This window comes from Otolemur garnettii, unplaced genomic scaffold (assembly GCF_000181295.1).
Source record: "Otolemur garnettii isolate 467f Iridium unplaced genomic scaffold, OtoGar3 scaffold00007, whole genome shotgun sequence".
In the NCBI taxonomy this organism is placed as follows: Eukaryota; Metazoa; Chordata; class Mammalia; order Primates; family Galagidae; genus Otolemur; species Otolemur garnettii.
The window spans coordinates 19,623,270-19,645,339 of NW_003852402.1; the positions used below are offsets into that span (position 1 = coordinate 19,623,270).

Genomic DNA, 22,070 nt, shown 5'->3' on the forward strand with positions numbered 1-22,070 from the left:
ATAAACAGCTCACGGGAGATACAACAAATAGGCACATTACTCTGAGATCTAAAGTGTTAAAATAATGAATCTTAGATGCTTCAATTCAGGCAGTCTTCAAGTAAGCTGCAGTCCCTTCTGAAAACATGGTTGCTTTTTTTTTTTCCAGGTTTCTGGCAAGTTAGGTAAATGAGTAACTAAGAGAATAGGAGAGTAGAGCAGTACAAGGGAGAAGTAACCAGAAGAGGCAAGTCAAAGGCAGGGGGAAAGTGCTGACGGACTTGTTTATAAGAGAAAAGATGTTCCATTATGTGTTCCCCGAGCACACAAACACAGCGCTCTCATGCCATGACAGCGAACAAAGGTCACAGAGTATTCAGACACTCCAGGCCCCAAAGCTCTCAGCTATGAAAAGGACCTACGAGTAGATGGCTCCACAAGTCCCCTCCCCAATGCTAAGGCTCTGTGGCTCAACAAGAAAAAACTAAGTCGCCAACCAAAAAATTCACGAGACTGAAAGTCCCAGGAAGATGTAATGCTCTTATAAATTGAGTATCTTACACCAGGCCATCCACATGGAGGCCATGAGAGACCGTTTCCTCCTCCTTCTAGAACTGTGCATCTCTGAGCTTTCAGCAGTGCTCAACTCACTTGGCTGCAGCTCTTCTTGTCTTCTTCCTCCGGGAGGATTCGTCTTGGGTCACCATCTCTTCCTCCAACTCTTCCTCATCTCCCGAGGCAGGCTCCTCCTCTTCTGCTTCCTCTGCTGCAACCCCTCTGCTTTTTCTCCGCAGATCCTGGGTTGGAGCAACTTGCAGGTCTGCCGGGTAATACTCGTTGCTACGGTGGAAAGAAAGTGCTATGAGACAGATGAAGCATGTGTGCTCATTGGAAAGGTCCAAATCCTATTCATGAGAGTGACGTCCACGGCTCCCGGGTCACACACCAAAAAGACAGCAGAGGCAGCTTAGTCAAGCTGCTTCTGTGACACGACTCCTGTGTATTCAGTCCCTCTTAAGTACTCTACCTGACAAGTCAATCACTAACTGTAGAAGACAGCCCATTCCCTTGTTATAATGTTGAAAATATTTGAAATGTCTACTTTGGACTGAGCTGAAAGCAGCTTCCCTATCTCTGGAAACATAATTGAGGAAAAGGGGGTGAGAGGTGAATTCTATGAAATGACTAAGGTATAGCATTAGGACCATGCTGGTCACTGTCCACCAGGTACATTCTCCTTTACCAATGTCCTTTCAAAAATACAGAGTTGTCTCAAAATTCAGTCCTCCAGGAATGGTCTGGGAAGACAGAAGGAATGATCAGCTCAGTAACATTTGTGAGCAGCCACAACACCAGAGATTTAAACTGAATGATCAAATAACAAAAATCAGCAAGTCTTTATGTTTTATCTCCTGTAAACTAAGCTTGGATAGTTGTTACAGTATTCACGTTTGTTCTTATTAAATTCTATCCCTTTAATTTTAGTCCTGTCCTATAGTTAAATATAAGTATGTCATGCAATGTTATCGGTTTGTGTCACTTTCACTCATTCATCCCAACAATTATTTTGTTGTCTGTTGAATGCAGGGCATTGGGGTAAAAATGTTAGGAAACTGATCAGATGGACTTTCAAGTCCTCGCTCAAAAATGCCATGTTTGAAGATACTATAATAAGAAACTCTATGTTAAAGGTTAACCTGCAGAATAACACACTGAACTACAACCCGAGGGCTAGGATGTTACGTACTTTATATTCTCATCTAGCAGAATCCAGCATGGAATAAGCAAAAAAAAAGATGAACGCCCAAAGTTGCTGTCAGCTACAAACTGTACCCTCACCCACTTAATAACATTCCTGTGATACAATCAACATTCAATTTAACTACATAGTATATATTTTAAACTTTATCTCCATGAACAATATACCATGTTCACTCATTATTAAGTAAGATAATTCATACAAAGCATTTATAACAGTACCTGGCACACACAGTAAGTCACCTATTAGATGTCACCTATTATTGGGATGCTGTTGCCACTGTTAGTGATTCACTCTCGCTTCTGGTTTGGGTCTTCTCAGAGAATGTTTATAAGGGAGTCACAAATTAGTTCTAATATCAAATTAACTGGAACATACTTATAAATTCCTAGTCAAAAAATAAAAATAAAATAACCCATAATATGTATATTTCAAAGTCAGAAGTAAAAATAACATCTGGGGTTTCTATTATTTGAATCAATCTATAATCAGAACCAACTAGTCTTAAATATTTTTTAGAATTCTGTATCTTTACTCTAAGTCTTCCTAAGCTCAGAGATCTACTTTCTGCTACAGACTTCTCTTTCCATCCCTACTCTCGTAGGATCTTATAGTGTTAAGAGGCAGGTCTTTACTCTTAGGCTACAGGATAAACTAACTCCTCAGGGAAAACGTGGAAACTTAACATGGGAGGAAGTTCCAATCCTACTAACATCACTAATACCAGGTGGAATTATAGCTCTGCGCAATTCCCAATACAACTGACAAACATTATTTTATACGACTTTCAGAACAAGGCAAAAGAAAGCTAAGTATCATTGCTCTTATTCTATCAATAAATTTATGACCAAAGAATTATGTGAAAAAAAGAAAATCATCATTGTTTGCCACCATATCTACTGACGTGCGGCATCTCTGTGTGTAACCTTTGCCAGAATGAATTATTCACACAAACCTTTCCACTCACGCACCAGCTCCCATCTCCTCTCACCATCTGATCATCTTCCTGGCATTACCAAGGTTCCCCTCCCCTCTGGATCATGTGCACAAGTACATACATGCTGCTTAAACCATAACTACAACCTCGACAACAACATCTCCATCTCCGCTCCCATGGCCCCCTCCACCTACTACTCCATGTCTGTTGCTCTTTTAGCACCAAACCTGTCCAAACTTGCTTCCGGTTTTCTTCTCCGTTTCCTCTTAAGCCCTAGCAGATGAATCAAAACAACTCTTGTTCAGGTCACTTCCGGGTGGGTCACTCACATTAAAGTTCCCACAAAGCCAACGATGAGTTCTTCTCCTGATTGACTTCTCAAGACACATCTGAGTTAACTGAAACAACCCCCTCCTTGAAATATCCTCCTCACTGGGCTTCCAGGGTAGCAGGTGCTCTGGGTTCTTCTTCTCTCACTCTTCCCTGGCCTCCTCTGCTGGTCCCTTACCTGTCAACCTCGAAATATTGGTGTCAGTCCTTGGAAGTCTTCCCTCTCTATGTTCATATCCTGGATGACTTTATTTCCTGTCTGACGATTTAAAATACCAACCATACTTTGATAATTCCCGATTTATCATCTCCAGACTAAACATTTCCCTTGAACTTCAAACTTTTAAATTCAATGCCTACTTGACGTATCTACTTAACTATCTATTTCAGTATCCCAAGCTTAACACATCTAAAAATGAACTACTTATTTATCTGCCTCCAGCTTCGCTGATAAAAATGAACTCTTGCTTCTGATTCTCCCCACAAACCTGCATCTCCTGCATCCCTCTGAATCTCAGGTAACCCTCTACTTGTAGCTGCTGGGACTAACACTTGAAGAGACACCCTTGATTCCGTCCCCACTCATACCTTTCCCTCCTCCCCCAGTTCCCCACTGCCACCACATGTCCCAACCTGCATCTCATCTATTGGCAAATCCCATGGACTAATCCAGCTGCGATCCTTCAAAAATAGATCTTATCCAATTGAAAACCTTCAAAAAATGGCCATCTGCCCTCAAAAGCAGTTGGAGGAACAATAAAAATAAATTGGAGGACCAACAAATAAATTTTTAAAAAGTTTCTGCATTGTTAAGGACACAATTAACAGAGTAAATAGACAACCCACAGAATGGGAGGAAATATGTACATGCCATACATCTGAGAAAGGGCCAACACCCGGAATCTATGAAGAACTCAAGCAAATTAGCAAGAGAAAAATTCAACAGCCCCAGTAAAAAGTGGGCAAAAGACATGAACAGAAAGTTTTCAAAGAAAGATAGTTGAATGGCCAATAAGCACAAGAAAAGATGCTCAACATCTCTAGTCATCAGAGAAATGCACATAAAACCATAGTGAGGGATCACCTAACTCCAGTGAGAATGGCTCTTACCAAAACACCTCAAACCAACAGATGCTGGGATGGATGTAGAGAGAAAGGAACACTCTCACGCACTGTTGGTAGGACTGCGAACTGGTACAACCTCTACAGAAAGTACTATGAAGATCCTGCACAGAACTAAAATTGATCCAGCAATCCCACTACTAGGTATTACCCGAAGGGAAAAAACTCATTTTATCATAAAGACTTGCACTCAAATGTAAATAGCAGCAAAATTCACAATTTCAAAGACATGGAAACAACCCAAATGCCCATCAATGCATGAGTGGATTAATAAATGTAGTATAGCACAAAGTACCACTCAGCCACAAAACAACATGGTGAGCCAGTACCTTTTATGATAACTGGGACGAACTAGGACCATTCTTCTAAGTGTATTACAAGAATTGAAACACAAACACCACCTGTACTCAACACTAAATTGGAAATAGTCAGTCAACACTTATGGGCAGATGTGGAAGCAAAAGTCAACGGGCATCAAGGAAGCGGGAGAGGGAAGAGGAGAGGGGTAAAGTCACACTGATGGGTACAATGCACACATTCCGGGAGAAGGGCACACTTATAACTTCGACCAGGAATGTATAAATACAAATTATGTAATCAAAACATGTGTATTCCTGTAATATTCTGAAATTGAAAAAAAAAAAAAAATCCATGTTCACTACTACAACTGTGGTCAAGTCACCATCACTGCTTACCCAGACTTGCAATTTCCTCCTCACTGGTCTCTCTGCTCTCACCACTGCCACCCTACAGCCTACTGTCTCTCAACGTGGTAGCCAGAAAAATCCGTAAGAAAACTCAGGTCAAGTCATCCTTCTGCTAAAACCTCCTGGTGGCTTCCCATTTCACTGGAAGTAAAAGCCAAAGTGCTTCCTATCACATAAAGGCCCAGTGCAATGGGGTTTCCTGCCACCTTTCAGCCTGCGTCTCTAATCACTCTCTCCCTGGATTGTTCTGCTGGTGTCACATCTGGCTATTTCTTTTCTTTTTTTTTTTTTTGAGACAGAGTCTTAGGTTGTCACCCTCGGTAGAGTGCTGCAGCATTATAACTCACAGCAACCTCAAACTCTTGGGCTTAAGCAATTCTGTTGCCTCAGTCCTGGCTGGGACTGCAGGCACCCGCCACAATGCCCAGCTATTTTTTTGTCATAGTTGCCATTGTTGGTTAGCTGGCCCAGGCCGGGTTCAAACCTGCCAGCTTTGATGTATGTGGCTGGCACTGTAAGCACTGTGCTATGGGCACCGAGCCTCCTGGCTATTTCTTAAACAAGCCGAGCACGGTCTGGTTTACAACCTGCTTAACCTAACCCTAAAGCATTTTCCCATGAACAGAAAATTATTAAAAAATATACTTTTTAATGTTTGCTCAATACTGTTCTGCACACCACACCCCTAATCTTTAGAGTTTTTACACAATCAGACTCTCATACAGCACATAGTAAAAACAAAATAATGTTCTAGAAACCTCGTATTACTTTCAGAGTACATTCCTTAGCATGAGAGGAAAGATTAAGAGGCTCAAAACAGTGATTGGGGTTGGGTTACTGGAACACTTTTCAGCCTCAGGCAGGCAGTAAAACAATGAATAACAGGCAAGAAATAACTAAGCCTTTGTAGGTTGATCAAATACAGCACAGTCCTTCTTATACTATAACTTGCAATTTTTTATTAATGCCTCCATTTATAAGGCAGTTAAATTTTGATTCATATAAAAATTAAGTGCTGAACAAAACAATTATAGTTTAGTTGCTACCTAATAAAACCAGTGCTTTATAGATGTGCCAATGATTTGGAAACAAAACAAGATATATACAAAACTTAGCCAATTGGGGATATTAATACTTGTTACCGTCTTTTCTGCATACCCTACCTAAGACATTCTTAGAAGAGAACACTTACTTGATAAATCTCAAGAAAAGTGGGGAAAGCTCCCTGGACCGCGGCTCGACCCTCTCTGGGAATTTTGCCAGAGCTCGCCAGAGCAAAAACCGGAAGTTGGTGTGGTCTAGTCTTTCCTGACAGTCCGTTCTCAGTGCTAACTGTTCATGATAAAGACGGCCAACTTCTCCTTCTTGGGGCTTCTCCCAGCTTTCATCTCCAATAGACGTCTCCTCATCGCTTACATCATTCTGCAATTCTTTCTCTGCAAGAGAAAAAAGTTGTCATAACCACTAGAGAAATGTCAACATTTGTCCTATGTATCTCCTCAAGGGAGGACATTTCTCGCTCGAGTACCATAAGGCAGCAGTAAGCCAGACTCAGAGGTTAGCAAAGATAACGCATCTCTCCTTTCTTCCCAGCCGCCTCACGCCCACTACGTACCAGCATGTGCAGCTGCTTTTTCTAGATGTTCATAGTAAACTTTCCAAAACTGCTTATTTTCCATTTCATGTGCATGAGAACTAAGAGAAAAGAACAGAAAACAAAATGTGTGGTATAATCCGTATTTGGAGGTCTCTTACAGAGAAGAGTGAAAGGATATAATTAAATTATTGATTAGGTCATGCCCCAATGTGGGACTGTGAACAAGTTTTCTACTTTCTTCTATTTTTTAAGTAGAGAAAAATGTGCCTATGTTTGAGCACAATTTTTTTTTAAATAATCACAAAGCACTAAAAAATTTACATAGACTCTTGTAAGAAGACTATTTTTATTTATTTATTTATCAGGCAGAAGGGTGGCGCTTATAGCTTAGTGAATAGGACACCGGCCATATACACTGAGGCTGTCGGGTTCAAACCCAGCCCAGGCCAGGCCAGCTAAAACAACAATGACAACTGCAACAACAACAAAAAGAATAGCTGGGCATTGTGGCGGGCACCTGTAATCTCAGCTACTTGGGAGGCTAAGGCAAGAGAATCGCTTAAATCCAAGAGTTTGAGGTTGCCATTAGTTGTGATGCTACGGCACTCTAACCACAGCACCAGCTTGAGACTCTGTTTCCAAAAAATAAAAAAATAAAAAAAATAAGAGAGGCAGAAGAATTGCTTCTGCCCAGAAGTTTAAGGTTGCTATGAGCTATGATACCATGGCACTCTACCCAGGGTCAGAGAGGGAAACTCTGTCTTGAAAAAAAAAAGGACATTGGATGGATCATATAAAGTGTTTATATATAGTTCAATATTCTAGCAACAATACTGTTGAATATTTTATATACTTAGTCATTAATTTTCTAAGAATATGCAAAAAGATTACACAAGACACAAACTATACATGCTATGGGAACCCATGGTTTCCATCTTTCTGAACAATGTACCCAACAGGGAGTTAGCCTAGTCACTATGGAGAATTATTACAGGCACCAATAACAGAAGATCCATCACGTTTGGCGGTGGGCTACTGGTAACGCACAGGTCAGACTCTTCCCGTCTTCTGAAAGCTCAATAAACAAAATAATGAAGCTGAGATGGGGAGGTCCTTGCTTTTAGCACACTATTTTGATGCTTTGAAGGGCAGTAAAAGGCAGATAAATTGGTTCTGAATTGTAAAGGGATTTGTCTATTCTGCTTCTGTCAACAAAGAAATAGTAGTTGGGCTTCTAAAAGGCCACACGTGACATGTTTCCAATCTGATAAAAAACAAAAGTAGATTACCTGAAGATAAATGTCTGTAAAAGAACAGACTGTAAACGTGAGATACAACAGGTGCTTTGTGCATACTATTAAGGTTCTTTTGAGAGATAAAGGCATTTTGGATCCTAGATGGCAAGGGTTTTGGAAAGTCTTTAGTTTTAAAGTATGGCTCGATGACTCAATGTATATAAATAAAATCATGCAATTATTATAACATACCTTTTTGCTATAAAAATTTTAACTATAAATTTCAATAACACAGAGATATCATATAAGGTAAAAAGAGAAAGTCCTCTAATGTTATTTCAATGCACAAAGCAATATACCTATAAGAGATGAGATATTGAAAACGTGGCATCAGACAGAACAGTTAATGTTTATTTTTCTTCACCTTATCCCACAAAGGATTTAAGGTCGCTGTACATATCGCACATACCCATTCATTTAAATCACACCTAGAAGGACTACAGTGTTGGCCCCATCATTCTGCAGTAGTTAAAACGTAACAGGTTCATCCATTGCACCCCTGCTTACCTTATGAGATCGATAACGGGATCCCAGAGAGCGCTGAAGTTGACATATAACATGCCTAGCAAATAGCGAAGCGGTACCTGCAACGACAGGGACTAGTTTGTGGTGATGAGATCCAACAGACAGGCAGAACGGAAGTCCTGAAATGCCACCACTCAGAGCTGGACAATCTGAGGTTTGGAATGAAGCTTGTGCATTCAGAACAAAAGCTGTAGGTACCAATCCAAACTCGTCAGTGCATGCTAATTTTCCTCCTCTCCCTAAAATGTCACTTACTTTTTAACGCAGACGAATCACTACAGCGAACATGGTGTTCACATTCACTGCAGATGTTCACATATAAAGGATACATTTGAATAAACAGATTTGACTAATGATTAAATGTCCTGAATTGCCACAACCTGACAAAGAAGACAAAGCTTAAACTCTAGTCTGTAAAGCAGAGATGCTGAAGAACTCAACAAAGTACACAGTGAAGGGTTAAGCCTTCATGAACACGTGTCTGAGTTTTCAAAACTTCAAAGGAGTTCAGTTCAGAGGTTCTGAAGTTTCCTCAATCACCTTTTGGAATGACACTCATTATGACTGACATCCCCAAGTGCCAGGACGGTGTCCAGGATGGCGTCATGCAGAATGGAAGTTTCAGGATTATCTGGGGATGAGGTGTTTGTATATATCCCAGCAACAGTCTTTTTTCTAAATGCAACATAATACAAGAGCAGAACTGCTCTGATGAAAGAGGGAGGCTCTCATTTGGCCTTACTCCCAAAAGGGGTCCACTAACGGATCTTTAAGGGTCATGGAAGGAAAACGCCTGATAAAAAACAGAGGGCTGATGTCTGTTCTCCAACAACCAAGTCTAGAAAAGAACATCAGGCTTTAAACCTGACATTGAGGTTTTGAGACAGAGTCTCACTCTGTTGCTTTAGCTAGAGAGCTGTGGCATCATAGCTCACAGCAACTTCAAACTCTTGGGCTCAAGTGATTCTCTTGCCTCAGCCTCCTGAGTAGCTGAGACTACTGGCACCTGCCACAACACCCAGCTAGTTTTAGAAACAGGGTCTTGCTCTTGCTCAGGCTGATCTCAAAGTCCTGAGCTCAGGCGATCCACCTGCTTTGGCCTCCCAGAGTGCTGGGATTACAGGTGTAAGCCACCACACCTGGCCTTGAAAGTGAATCTTCTTCTTGACACTTACTATCTACCCACATCACTAAGCTTCATTGAGCCCCTGTTTATTCCTTTGTAAAAAGGTACTAACACTGCTTGTCTTGTGAGGATTAAATGAGGTAACAGATGTAAAGACATTTTGTAAATTACAAAGTAACAGTTCAAATGTAAGTCATCATTCCCTGGGTTCTTGTGCCTGGACTGTGTACACATGACCTAAATGAAAAGGAATTCTTGCTTTTACATTTTGTAAACTGGAAACCATGTTGTCATCTACTGAGTCAGTTTTGGTTCCTTATTGCATACTTTTCCAAAACCTAACCCCAAATCATAATCGTTTATCCTCTTCCCTTTAAAGCCTTAAAAAAAAAAAAAAAAAAGATCTGTATTTTGAAATTGTTATGTCAAAAAAACTGGTTAAAAAATATATATATTTTGGATAAGGGATCATTTTGTTAAGGGTCTAAGGCTGATAAAGTTAGAGAACTGCTAAAATGGGAAGGATTGCATTCAAAAATGTTCACAGGCTAGATGCTGTAACTGATTAAGAAACACCAGAGAGCCTATGAGTCAAACAAACTACTTAAAGCAGCCAGCTTCTCTGTTCTACCAGAAAAAGCAATGAAAATCCTCAATAAGGTAATTGCTTCACAACCTCACATACTTAGAGAAGATATTGAGTTACTTATAGTATTAAAAAGGCAGTAGAACCATTTGAAGTATCTAAGAGAATTGGAGATTTACCTTGTTTTTTTAAAAAATTATATTTCTTTTGGTGACTATTTGCTATATGTCACCAAACACAATTTAAAGCATAAATAAAGAAAAAAAAAAAAAGAGCTGGGCACGGTGGCTCATGCCTGTAATCCTGGCACCCTGGGAAGGTGGGTAGATCTTTTGAGCTTAAGAGTTGGAGACCAGCATGAGCAAAAATGAGACCTCCATATCTACTAAAAATAGAAAAACTAGCTGGGTGTGGTGGTGGTGATCTATACAGTCCCTGCTACTCAGGAGGTTGAGATAAGAGGATCACTCAAGCCCAAGAGTTTGAGGTTGTTGTGAGCTATGATGCAATGGCACTCTACCTAGGGCAACAGAATGAGACTGTGTCTCAGAAAAAAAAAATGCTACTTTTACCTCTTGTAATGGGCCATCAGGGACTGCGGTCTGCACCTCATCGTGTCTTAGTTTTCTCAAATGAAGAAGCTTCTCTCTGTAATCACTCACGGTTGCTGGAACGAGTTCCGCCTGGCGTAATATAGCAAAGGCGGAGCGCCGTTCCGACAGCGCGTCATCCTGCACCATCAGAGGAAACCAGAGAGGAACATGAGTATTTTGATTTTCCAGAAAGAGCATCAAATGTGCCAAAAGGTCTAGAAATAGAAAAACTAGAATATGTTAATGTTTTAAATTAAATAAGCAACAATTTTCTTTGGGGGCGGGAGGGTCATGGCTTTTCCTCATGCCATTTACTTTTTTGGTAGATAATTTAGGTTTATTACCTAGCACAGAAATGACAAGTAAAAAACAGAAAACTAATTCTCAAAAATCACTCAAACGATTTGGCAACATTTGTTGAAATAGAAAATATATGTATTGTCTTAGTATACAATTCTAATTGTAGTAAATGTGCATTATTCCCCTCCCCCCATATACATACTTGTATAAGGATGTTCACTATGGTACTTTTTTATTTAAAATGTTAAAAAACTATAAAAGCCCACCTACCCATCCATCAACAGGGAACTGCCTAACAGAAGGTATTTTAGTTAAAAGAAGGTATTTTAAACTGTGGAGTACTATTCAAATTTCAAATGAAGTAGAACTAGAGGTACTGATGTAGAAAAAAACCTCATGATAGTATTTCTTTAAATTATATGTGTACTCAGGAAGTCTGAAAGAATATCTACCAATTAAATGTAGATTGTCCATGGCAGCCTTGCTGTAGGTGGGAGTAAGAATCACAAAAACTCCATTTTTATGACATTTATATAATGTGTTAATTTTATGCAAAGGTATCATTTTGAAATCAAAAATAACGTGTAAAATTATATTTTCTAAAAAACTATTTACTCAAACAGTTAAAATACCTCCACCAATCCTGGAAGCCGAACATCAAAATGGTTCAGGATCCTTATTGTCAAAAGGCGAATCTAGAGAGAGGAAAAGGCGTGTTTCAAACTCCGAAGTGTAACCATAGGAAGAAAATGACTCAGAGAGTGAGATTTAAGTTTTACAGAATTCATAAAAACACACGACTTGACCAGAGTCAGACATGCCTATTCTATTCCTTCTTTCACATTCAACACCTAATTCATATACACAGAACGATGATCCCCCAGACCAGACTGAGATAGTTAAGGTTATCCATAAACCATGTTATTTCTTTGAACTATGACACAATAAGCATCTCTGTAAATAAGTAGAAAGAAGTTGATTAAGCTTATAGCTCAACTAAAATCAGTCATTTTTTATTCCTAAGTAATATACAGTATTCAGATTATTTCTACACATCTGATAAGCAGGAGAATCACCCAGAAGACTTTTTCTTTTTTGAGACAGAGTCTCACTTTGTTGCCCTCCGTAGAATGCTGTGGCATCATAGCTCACAGCAACCTCAAACTCTTAGGCTTAACTGTTCTCTTGCCTGAGCCTCCCAAGTACCTGGGACTACAGGTACCCATAATGCCTGGCTATTTTTCATTGCCATTGTCATTGCTGTTTAGCTGGCCCAGGCCGGGTTCAAACCCGGTAGCCTTGCTGTATGTGGCTGGCGCCATAACCACTGTGCTATGAGCGCTGAGCCCACCCAGAAGACTTTTAGAAGCTATATAGATTTTTTAGTTCCACACTAGCCCTAGTGAATCATAATCTTTGGAGGTGGGAACCCAGAATTTATACTTTTATTAATCTTCCTAACTAATTCTGCTACAGTTTGCAGGCCAATGTTTAGGAATCAGGACTTGAAACTGAAATCACCCAGAGCAGCATTTTCTGATTAAGGAGCTGTGACAATCACTGGCAGTCCACACACAAACGGGAGAGAGACGGAGAACACACCCCGAAATGGAATTACCTTGGATACACCGGTTGAAATATTGGCTTGTAACTTGGGAAATAATTCCATTAAAGCTTCCTCAGAAAGTGGCCCTCTGCAGCCACAGAAGGCTAATCTCTGATAATAGAGATCGGCCAACAGCAACACGGAGGGTTCCAGAGGAAACGTTCTGCAACAAGATTTATTCATTAGACTCAAGCCGCACCAGACACCTCAGAGTATTTAGACTATAATATAAACCACAGAAAATTAGCACTGATGAAGGAAATGTAAAAGCTAACATGCAAAAGTCTCACATGGACACTTAGAATAACTTTACAGATGCTGAAGCACAGGACCAGTGAGGCAGGCAGAGGTCTGAGTAGACTGTTTTGACTACAGATACAATGGTGTTTCTTCAGTCTACACAGATGTAAGCAATTATCACATAAAAATATATGTATGTAGTATTTACATAAGTGTTTGCCATGTGCCAGGCACTCAGAGAATACGGCCAGCAGTATGCAGGAGTGGCCCAGGTCTGGGGTAAGATGGCCCAGGTTTGAACCCAGCCCCATGGCTCATCAGTGTAGAACCTTAGACGTGCTGCTTAACCTCTATCTGCTGTCCTCATTCAAGCCCAGGTTAACTAACTCACCCAAGGCCACAGAGCAGACAAGAAGTAGTGCAGACAAGACTCCAATCCAGGCTGTCCTGGGGTGAAATCACTCACTAGCCCAGCACCAAACACAGAACCCAGTAACTACTCTCAGAAATGCATCCACTCCTGTTGGGTGCCTCTAAGTCTCAAAGGCTAGGAGGCACCTGGCTGGGAGGCCAGCTGGCCTTTCCCAGGGAACATGCAGACCCACTCTGGGCCGAGTGAGCCTTTTGCTTCAAACCTCTACAGCACTTTCCATCATTTATACCACGAACTCAAGTGTGAGAAGTATAATCAGAACTGCCGAGAAAAGGGACTATGCAGGATGGCAGATATGGTGATGTCAAAGAAATAAACCTCCTTAAAAGAAGCTAATTTAAACCAATTCGATCATGGAGAAATGCAAACTTCGCCCAGATCTGTAATTACTGCAACACGTGATTTCCCCACTCTTGCTTCTCAACACAGCAGCAGAGTGAGCTTACTGAGGCCTCAGTCACTCCCCTGCCCAAGTCCTGCAGACTCCCCTTCACTCAGTAAAAGCCAAGGCCCCACAGTGGCCTAAAAGCCACACACAGTCTGCCACATCCAACATCTGCCCACTGCTCTCTTACTGACCACCTACCCCCACTCTCATGGGCCACGATGGCCTTTCTGCTGCTCGAGCCAGGCCCAGAGGGGCCGCACTCATGTGGCCCCTAGGTCTGGACCCCAGGAAGCAGCCTGACCACAGATACCCTCGTGGCTTAGTCCCACGCTGCTTTCAGATTTCTGCTCAGGTGAATCCTTCTTGTTAAAGCTTCCCTGTGTAGAACTGCTACCATCCCTAACCTCTGGACTCTCCTATCCCCTGGCCCTGCTTTGTTTTTCTTTATAGCACTTAGCACCTTCTCCTAGGCTATATATTTTACTTATTTACTCTATCTAATAGTCTCTTCTGGCTAGAACGATGCTCCAGGAAGTCAGGGAATTTTGCCCGTTTCATTCTTTATTTCCCAGTACCCAGAAAAGGGCCTGGTACATGAGAAACACAAACAAATGTTTACTGAATAAAGTGAATGAGTAAATCTGCCTGGGATGGAGTATAAAGCCTTGGACTACTATGTAAAATGGGCTAGACTCCTGGAAAAGGAGCAAACGCCTTCACTGGGTTTTCAAAAGCCCTGGTGTTTAAAAAAGGCATAATAATGGCCCTATGGAAGATACTACGGAAATCAGGGCCTGGCTAAACTGTAAAAAGCAAATAAGCCAAACCAACAAACAGAAAACTGGATTGTTTGGGCACATAGAAAAAAAGATCACAGCAAACTTTTCTGAATTGTTGATCATGTCAAGCTGAGACAGGATATGAAAGTGGTGGGAATGTGTATGTTGAAATCACTAAGAAGTTACGAAAGCTCAACTTTGTGCAGTGTTACTGCTGGGAATGATCAGCATTATAAATCCTATGAACTCCGCAACACTAATTTACACACACAATGAAATACCCTTTTACAAAGATGACTCTGTATTTAGAGACGGTGTCAAAACATTTATTTTAATTGGAGGACCTAAGTCAAGATTAAAGTTTACTGTGTGAATATCATTCCACTCTATAAGCTAGAATGAAATGATTTTATTATGTCCAAAATTTAGCAAAAGCTGGGGCTTTTACATTTTGTCCATTACTAAGTCAAACATGAGACGGGGTTACTTACAACACTAAATTCTTTACACGTTCCACAGGAACCAAATGAAGAAGTTCAGAAGATTCTTCCAAACTCAGCAGAGTATTTACAGCTTGACAAAGAACAAATAAGGTTCCTAAGGGCAGAAAAATAGGAGAAACCACCTTACTTATTCCTTCATCACAGTAACTATGAAATGTCTCATTTGTTCAATACTTGCTAGTTATGGGATATGGTCAAAGTGAATTTATGCCTTTTAAAGTATTATCTGACAAGTGTCCAAATACAGCAGAAAAGAGACGTTTCTATGTCTTAGACTTTATCTTTCTCTACTCAGAAGTAGAGGATAAAAATTTACGTTTTAGAGCTGGTTGTAGTGGTGCACATCTATAAACCCAACTATGTGAGAGGCAGGAGGATTGCCAGAGCCCAGGAGGTCAAGTTTAGCCTGGGCAACCCAGCAAGATTCTTTCCCTTGAAAACAAAATTATGTTTCATTAACCAAGATGAGGATGAAGTACAATGGTCTCACTCACGGGCATTATCAGGACTCTTGAGGAGGGTAGGCTTGAACTTTTCATTATCTAATAAAGTATCTTGGAATAAAACTCACATTGACTTTATTCTTCGATTTATGAGAAGTCACATATCCAATGGCTACTTCCCATAATACATTCAATTAATGATACTAATTAAACACTTGTTTAGTCTTTAGCCCAGGGGTTAGCAAACTATGACTCACAAGTTAGATTTGGTAGGCAGCCTGTTTTTATATGGCCTAGAAGCTAACAATGTTTCTTTACATTTTAAAGGGGTTGTCAAATAATATATAGGCCACAGGGACTGATAGTGGCCTACCAAATCTAAAATATTTACTATTTGAATCTTTACAGAAAGATTTTTCAGCCCCTGGTCTAGGCTCTAGACCAGTGCTGTCCAATAGAACTTTCTACAGTGATGTAATTATTTGTGCAGGTAAGTAGATGCAATCCAATATAGTAGTCACTGGCCACGTGTGGCTATTGAGCAACAGAGGTGTGTGCTTTATTTTCTAATATGTCTGCTTAGTATTCAACCTAGAATGTCGCACACTAATATTTTAGTGAACAAATGACTACTATCCACAAGGGCTAGAAAAGAAACGCTATGCTAGAATGAAACTAAATGCCTGCTTTTAAATTGCTGCTTGCAGGCTGGAGAGACACACAAGCACACAACAGGAAAGGTGTTTTGGGCAGGGTAACCTAATTCTGCCTGGCAGAGTCTGAAAGCCTTCTGAGAGGTGTTATGCTTATCTGAGCTCACTGAATGAATGACAAAGACCTAGAAAGGTCTCCAGGTAGAGAAGACACATGTGCACAGTCAGCCGGACAGATGCAAAAGAATGTGTCTGGCTCAACGTAAGCAAATAGAAATGCCTGGAGTATGAGATGGATACCAGAGGTCGGGTGGGTGTGGGAGATGGGAAACAAGACAGTCTGGGGCTTGTAAATGAATGGTCTTCTACATCATGGCATGCGATGTTTCACCTTCCTTGTGTGAACGCAATCATGACCCCAGTCAACCACATTGTGTGGTCTCAGTGAAACATGCCCTTTGTATCCTCTTTTTCCCCCTGGATATATCAAACAGAGGTTATGCCAGAACGCAATGTTAGTAGTATTCTCTAGTATTTCACGTGTTTACAATTACTTGGGGTGTGCCAGGGAAGAAGAGAAAGAGAACAAACGGGGATTGTAACTGACCTTTTCCAAAGCTCCCGCTGTCAATTGTCCTGAAGAGTGACTCTATGAAGCCCGTGACTAGAGGTACCACCTTCTCTTTCTCAAGAGGTCTGTCCAAAGAGGGGAGGAAAAGGTCAAGTTCAAACTGTCACTCAACAGCTTCCTCACAGAATGGGGAGGAAGGGCTAACACATTTCAATTAGCACGTTAAGTGTTTCTTTCAAAGTTAAATGGAGTTTATTTTCTTACCTAACCTGAGGTAGCACGACAAGGGCTGCCCAGGAATGTGCAAAGTAAGTCGTATCATTATTTGGAGGTAACTGAATTACAGACAGTAGATGATCCAGCACTGGGAACTGTTTGTTTCCTCCCTGGGATCTAGTCTTCATCTGCCTCACAGAGGATCTGATGGATAAAAAGGAAATAAACAAATGTTTCTTTTTATTTAATTTCAGGTTAAAAGGAGGGTACAAACAACCAAGTCACGATACTTAAATTTATTAGGAGAGTCCTTCTTGTAGTTGTGTCCTGCACCCAAAAGGTGTGCCATACACCCCTACACTGTGCCCATTCAGTGGGAGCACACCCAACACCCCTTCCCCTCTCTCCCTCCCTTGCTCCTCTTTCCCTAACTTGAACTGAATTGGATTTTCTCCTACGTGGGCATGAATTAGATCATCTACTGGCTTCATATTGAGTACACTGGATATTTGCTTTTCCATTCTTATGATACCTTACTGAGAAGAATGTGTTTCAACTCCATCCAGGTTAATACAAAAGATGTGACATCTCCATCTTTTTATGGCTGAATAGTAATCCACGGTCTGCATATGCCACAGTTTATTCATCCATTCCTGGGTTGATGGGCATTTAGGTTGTTTCTACATCTTGCCAATTGTAAACTGAGCTGTGATAAACAACCTAGTGCGAATGTCTTTAAGATAAAATAATTTTTTTACCTCCTCGGTAGATGCCTGGTAGTGGGACTGCAGGATCAAACAGGAGGTCTAATTGGAGTTCTTGGAGGATTCTCCATACTTCTTTCCAAAGGGGCTGTATTAATCTGCAGTCCCACCAACAGTGTAAAAGTGATCCTTTCTCTCTACATCCACGCCACCACCTGCAGTTTGGGGACTCTGTGACATGGGCTAATCTCACTGGGGTTAGGGGATATCTCAGGGTGGTTTTGATTTGCATTTCCCTGATGATTAGGGACGATAAGCATTTTCTCATATGTTTGTTAGCCATTCATCTGTCTTCCTTAGAGAAGGTTCTGTTCATGTCTCTTGCTCAGGGGTTATTAGCTCTTTGGCAATTAATCTGAGTTCTCTATAGATCTTTGCCCTCTGAAGTTTGAAATAAAATAGGTTCCTTATTTTTGTAGAGTACTTGTGGGAAAGAACGGCTGGAGGTGGCTGAGTATAAATAACTAAACAAATGTGCGTCCCTCACTGCTATTCGGTAAAAGGCTTATTCACCTCCATTTGCTCTACTTCTTTCTATTTCTATTTTAATTTGCTCCATGACTTAAACCAAGTCTCTTCTAGTTTTAAGTACTATTTCTGGAGCATAAGGCGTAACAACCAGGGGTTGGGGGGCATGGGAAATAAGACACAAGGGCATGTTTCCGAGAGGTAATTCACTGGAATGGACTGACTTCTTCCATTCTTCCATCGCCCTTTCCTTTTTGACATGAATTTACTACTTCACAAACACAGAATGATATTGTAAAGTTATTGTGATGAAGCTGAAAAGTACCATTAAAATGATTATGATTCACAAGTGATTTTCTCCAGCTGCTTTAATCTGATACATGATTAGTCAATGATGCTTCTTGACAGGGCATTCTGTTTGGGGGTATCTGTTACTTTGCTACTATTCTTACTTGCCTCTTTTCATTTTTGCTGGTGTCCTACATACCTTAGTCCTATATAAAAGACAAAAATGTATTAAGAGAAAAGTCCTAGAAATAAGGAAAGTGATTTGTTTTATAATTTATTCTCCCACTCCAGTTTGGTTAGCTTGCTATACAAAAGAAGTGGAAGATCTGGTTTTTATTCTTGTGCTCCTTTGATCACTAAATTAATCCAAAAGTTAGCTACGTTTTCTTTTGTTTCAGATTTATCAGGATATTGAGTGTCTGATATCATGACAGATCATTAAGTTAATTTAATTGTCAATTCCCTGAAGTCACCACATCTTAGTGTAGTCTTTTCAGTAATAACTATAACTCAATGGTCTGCAAAAGTCCTACCAAACATTGAGTTGCTTTTAAAAAAAAGTGAGCCATCAGTTGTCATGTCCCTCCTCCACTTTATCAGACCTGCCAATGAGCTCCTCCAGTAAGACCCACACTAGTTACCTTGTCCTGTAAGGCTGTGACCCGCGCCCACACCGCCGGCCCCCCCACATCTTTCACCCGAATCTTTGTAAGGCTGGCTCGTTCCCCTCATTACGATCAGTCCAAAGGTTCCCTCTCAGGAAAGGAACAAGTGCCTGCTCTCAGCTTACTCTCCGTCTCAACACCCTGGTTTTTCTTCTTTTTATCACTACCTTACCTTTTTTGTTTGTTTTGAGACAGGGTCTCACTCTATTACCCAGGCTGAAGTACTGTGGCACAATCGTAGCTCACTTGAACTACATTTTTGGGAGGTTGTAGGAGGTGGGGCTCAAGAGATCCCCACCTGCCTCACCCTCCCCAAATGCTGGGATTTTAGGCTGCTGCTTATCACTACAGTAGACCCTCTGTAAGCTGACCACCCAAGGGACTGCAACAAACTGGTCAACATACGGAGGTGATGAATAGAAGGAACTAGGCCTGCTCTGCCTATATGTACCTGTGGTGCGTGTCTTTGAAAATCAGGTCAACTTGAGGAGGTGGTCACCACAAGGAACCAGGTCTGCTGTGCTGACATGTACCTGAGGTGCGTGTCTATGGAAATCAGGTCAACATGAGGAGGTGGTCAGCAACAGAGGTTCTACTATAATGAAAATCACCTTGCTTACCAGCTTTTATATGCCTGGCCATATCCCTCCCCAAAAGAATGTTACATCCCCCAAACAAGGAAACTTTCTCTTACTCATTGTTGTACTCAGGTATCTAAAACAAAATAATACTTGATATTATAAATAACTGTTGTCAAATGATGGAATAAATTTATCTCACAAAGAGCTTTTTCACATTTATTATCTCTTTTTAGCCTCACAACAAACCAGTGAGGGTAGATAGATTATTACTGTGAATATTCAAACAATTATGCTAAAGTCTTCCCGGAAGAAATCAAGATAAAGGCTCCTATTCATTCATCTGGGCATGCCCTAGCTCCATGGGGGGTGGCAGAGGGATGTTTTATCAGAGAAAGAAAACACAGAAGTTGTAGTACCTGCTGTAAGTTAATACCTCTAAATTGTTGTTTGTTTATTTTACTATGTGACCTCCCGGGAGGATCTGAGAGGCTGAGACCAGTGTAAGAAGGCCTCACACCCAGTCAGCCCCCTAGTTCACCTTATGGAGGCCAACCAACAAAGCAGCTTCCCTGCCACGGAGCAGAACCCACAGTTCTGACATTCGCGAGGAATCTGCTTGCTGGTGACTGACTTAGTGTTGCAAAATCCAGAGAAACGTTCCAAAGGGGTAATTCTACAGGAGTTACTCACTACTCATTCTTTAGGCATCAGAGTTCAGTACATTAAAAAACCAACGGGATCCTGTTAGCATGTTTTGATAGAGAAGCTACTTTTAAGGCAGGTAGATGTTTAAGGTGGTGTTAAAAAGAGGGGCCCCTCCAGGATGTGAGGCTGAGCACGCTCAAAAGCCAGCTCTGCTTTGAAGCTCCGCTGAGCTTCAAAACTGAGTATTCAGCACAAACTCCAGGAATATCTATCTATTCCTGCTGCCTCAAGCAAACCACAAACACAACAACAGTTCTAGCTACTCCAACAGAAATCGGAAAATTAAGTCTAACAACAAAAGAATGATAAGGAAACCCATTTCCTAATCTACAATTGCTAGAAGCAAACATCCCTCTTAACTATCTCAAAAACAAAAAGCGAAATCCGCTCAATTACTTAAACTTTGATTTTTAACTTCTAGTGGGTATATGTCGTTTTCACTGAAATTAAGAAAGTAAACCTTCTAACAACTGAAATGATACAAAGGCATATAATTTTATAAAGGATAGTCACTTCCTTTATCCCCTTAACATACTCTTGACAAAACAAAGTTAATTGTTCTGTGTACCCTTGGAGAGATGTCAATTCTCCCCAAGTTGATCAATAGGCTTAATAAAATTCCTCACAAAATCCCAGCAAGGTTATTTTTTGAAGACATAGACAAGCTTATTCTAGAATTGATATAGGAAGGTAAAAGACCAAGAATAGTGAAAACGATTCTGAGAAAGAGGAAAGCAAGAGAATTTTAATTTAAAGATGTCAAGACTTACATAGTAATAACATAATATGGTATTGGAGGAAGTCACACACACAGAACACCCTTCCCTTAAGGGAAGAAACGGCAGAGAGAACCCAGAAGTAGACCCACACATGTACACCCAGCTGGTTTTTGACAAAGATGCTAAAAGCAGTTCAATGGAGCAAGGGGACAACTCCAGGCTGCACAACAACAACAACAACAACAACAAAAAAATAGGAAACTTGCCCTAAACCTCAAACCTTATACAAAATGGATCATGGACTTAAATGTAAAACGTTAACATTATAAAACGTTTAGGAAAAATAACAAGAAAAAAATCTTTGGGACTTAGAGCTAAACAAAGAGCTCTTAGACTGCCCACCAGAAGCATGATCTATGAAAGAAAAAAACTGATGAACTCCAGCTACTCGGGAGGTGAAAGGGTGGCTTGAGGCCAGCAGTTGGAGACCAAGCGGGAAACCAGTGAGATCCCCATCTCAAAAGAAAAGAAAATGAACATAAGAAATGAACAGACCAGATATTTCACTAGAAAAGACATACAGATGGGAAATAAGTACGGGGAGAGATGCTTCAACATCATTAGCCATTAGGGAAATGCAAATTAAAACTACAGTCATTATCTGATTGGTCTTGCTGGTTAAAAAAATAAATAAAAATATAAAAACTACAATGAGATTATCACTATACTTCTATCAGACTGGCAAAAATAGTGATCAATATCAAAAGCTGATAAAGATGGAAAGTAGGTGGCTGATTCCAACACTGCTGGTAGGAATGAAAAATGTCGTAGCTGCTCTGGAAAACTATTTGGCACTTCTTATAAAACTAAACACGTACTTATCGTAACTTAGCATACAACACAATTCCATTCGGGGGCATTTATCTCCGAGAAACCAATATGTAAATGTCTGTAACAGCTTTACTTATAGTAGCCCCAAACTGGAAATGGGTCTAAATGTCCTTCAACAAGTGAATGATTAAATAAACTCTGCCACATTCACACCAGAATGAGAAGGAAAGGACTGCTTTACACACGGTGACCTGTACAACTCTCAAGGGAATTATGTTGAGGAAGAAAAGCCCATCTCAAAAAGTATACTGTGTGATTCCATTTGCAAAATATTCTTAAAATGACAGAATTATAAAACTAG

The 22,070-nt window shown here is 40.5% G+C and overlaps 1 protein-coding gene across 1 annotated transcript in view; it reads right to left on the minus strand.

The window, feature by feature from the left end:
• Positions 1 to 22,070, minus strand: part of UTP20 (UTP20, small subunit processome component) — a 101,951-nt gene that overhangs the window by 66,101 nt on the left and 13,780 nt on the right. Inside the window, exons 13-22 of the mRNA XM_003783310.3 lie at positions 16,737 to 16,892; positions 16,509 to 16,597; positions 14,794 to 14,899; positions 12,475 to 12,625; positions 11,489 to 11,551; positions 10,536 to 10,694; positions 8,234 to 8,310; positions 6,450 to 6,529; positions 6,027 to 6,270; positions 631 to 819 (exon numbers count right to left, since the gene is read on the minus strand). Of these exons, the coding sequence (XP_003783358.1) occupies positions 631 to 819; positions 6,027 to 6,270; positions 6,450 to 6,529; positions 8,234 to 8,310; positions 10,536 to 10,694; positions 11,489 to 11,551; positions 12,475 to 12,625; positions 14,794 to 14,899; positions 16,509 to 16,597; positions 16,737 to 16,892 (1,314 nt within the window). The remainder of the gene's footprint in view (positions 1 to 630; positions 820 to 6,026; positions 6,271 to 6,449; positions 6,530 to 8,233; positions 8,311 to 10,535; positions 10,695 to 11,488; positions 11,552 to 12,474; positions 12,626 to 14,793; positions 14,900 to 16,508; positions 16,598 to 16,736; positions 16,893 to 22,070) is intronic.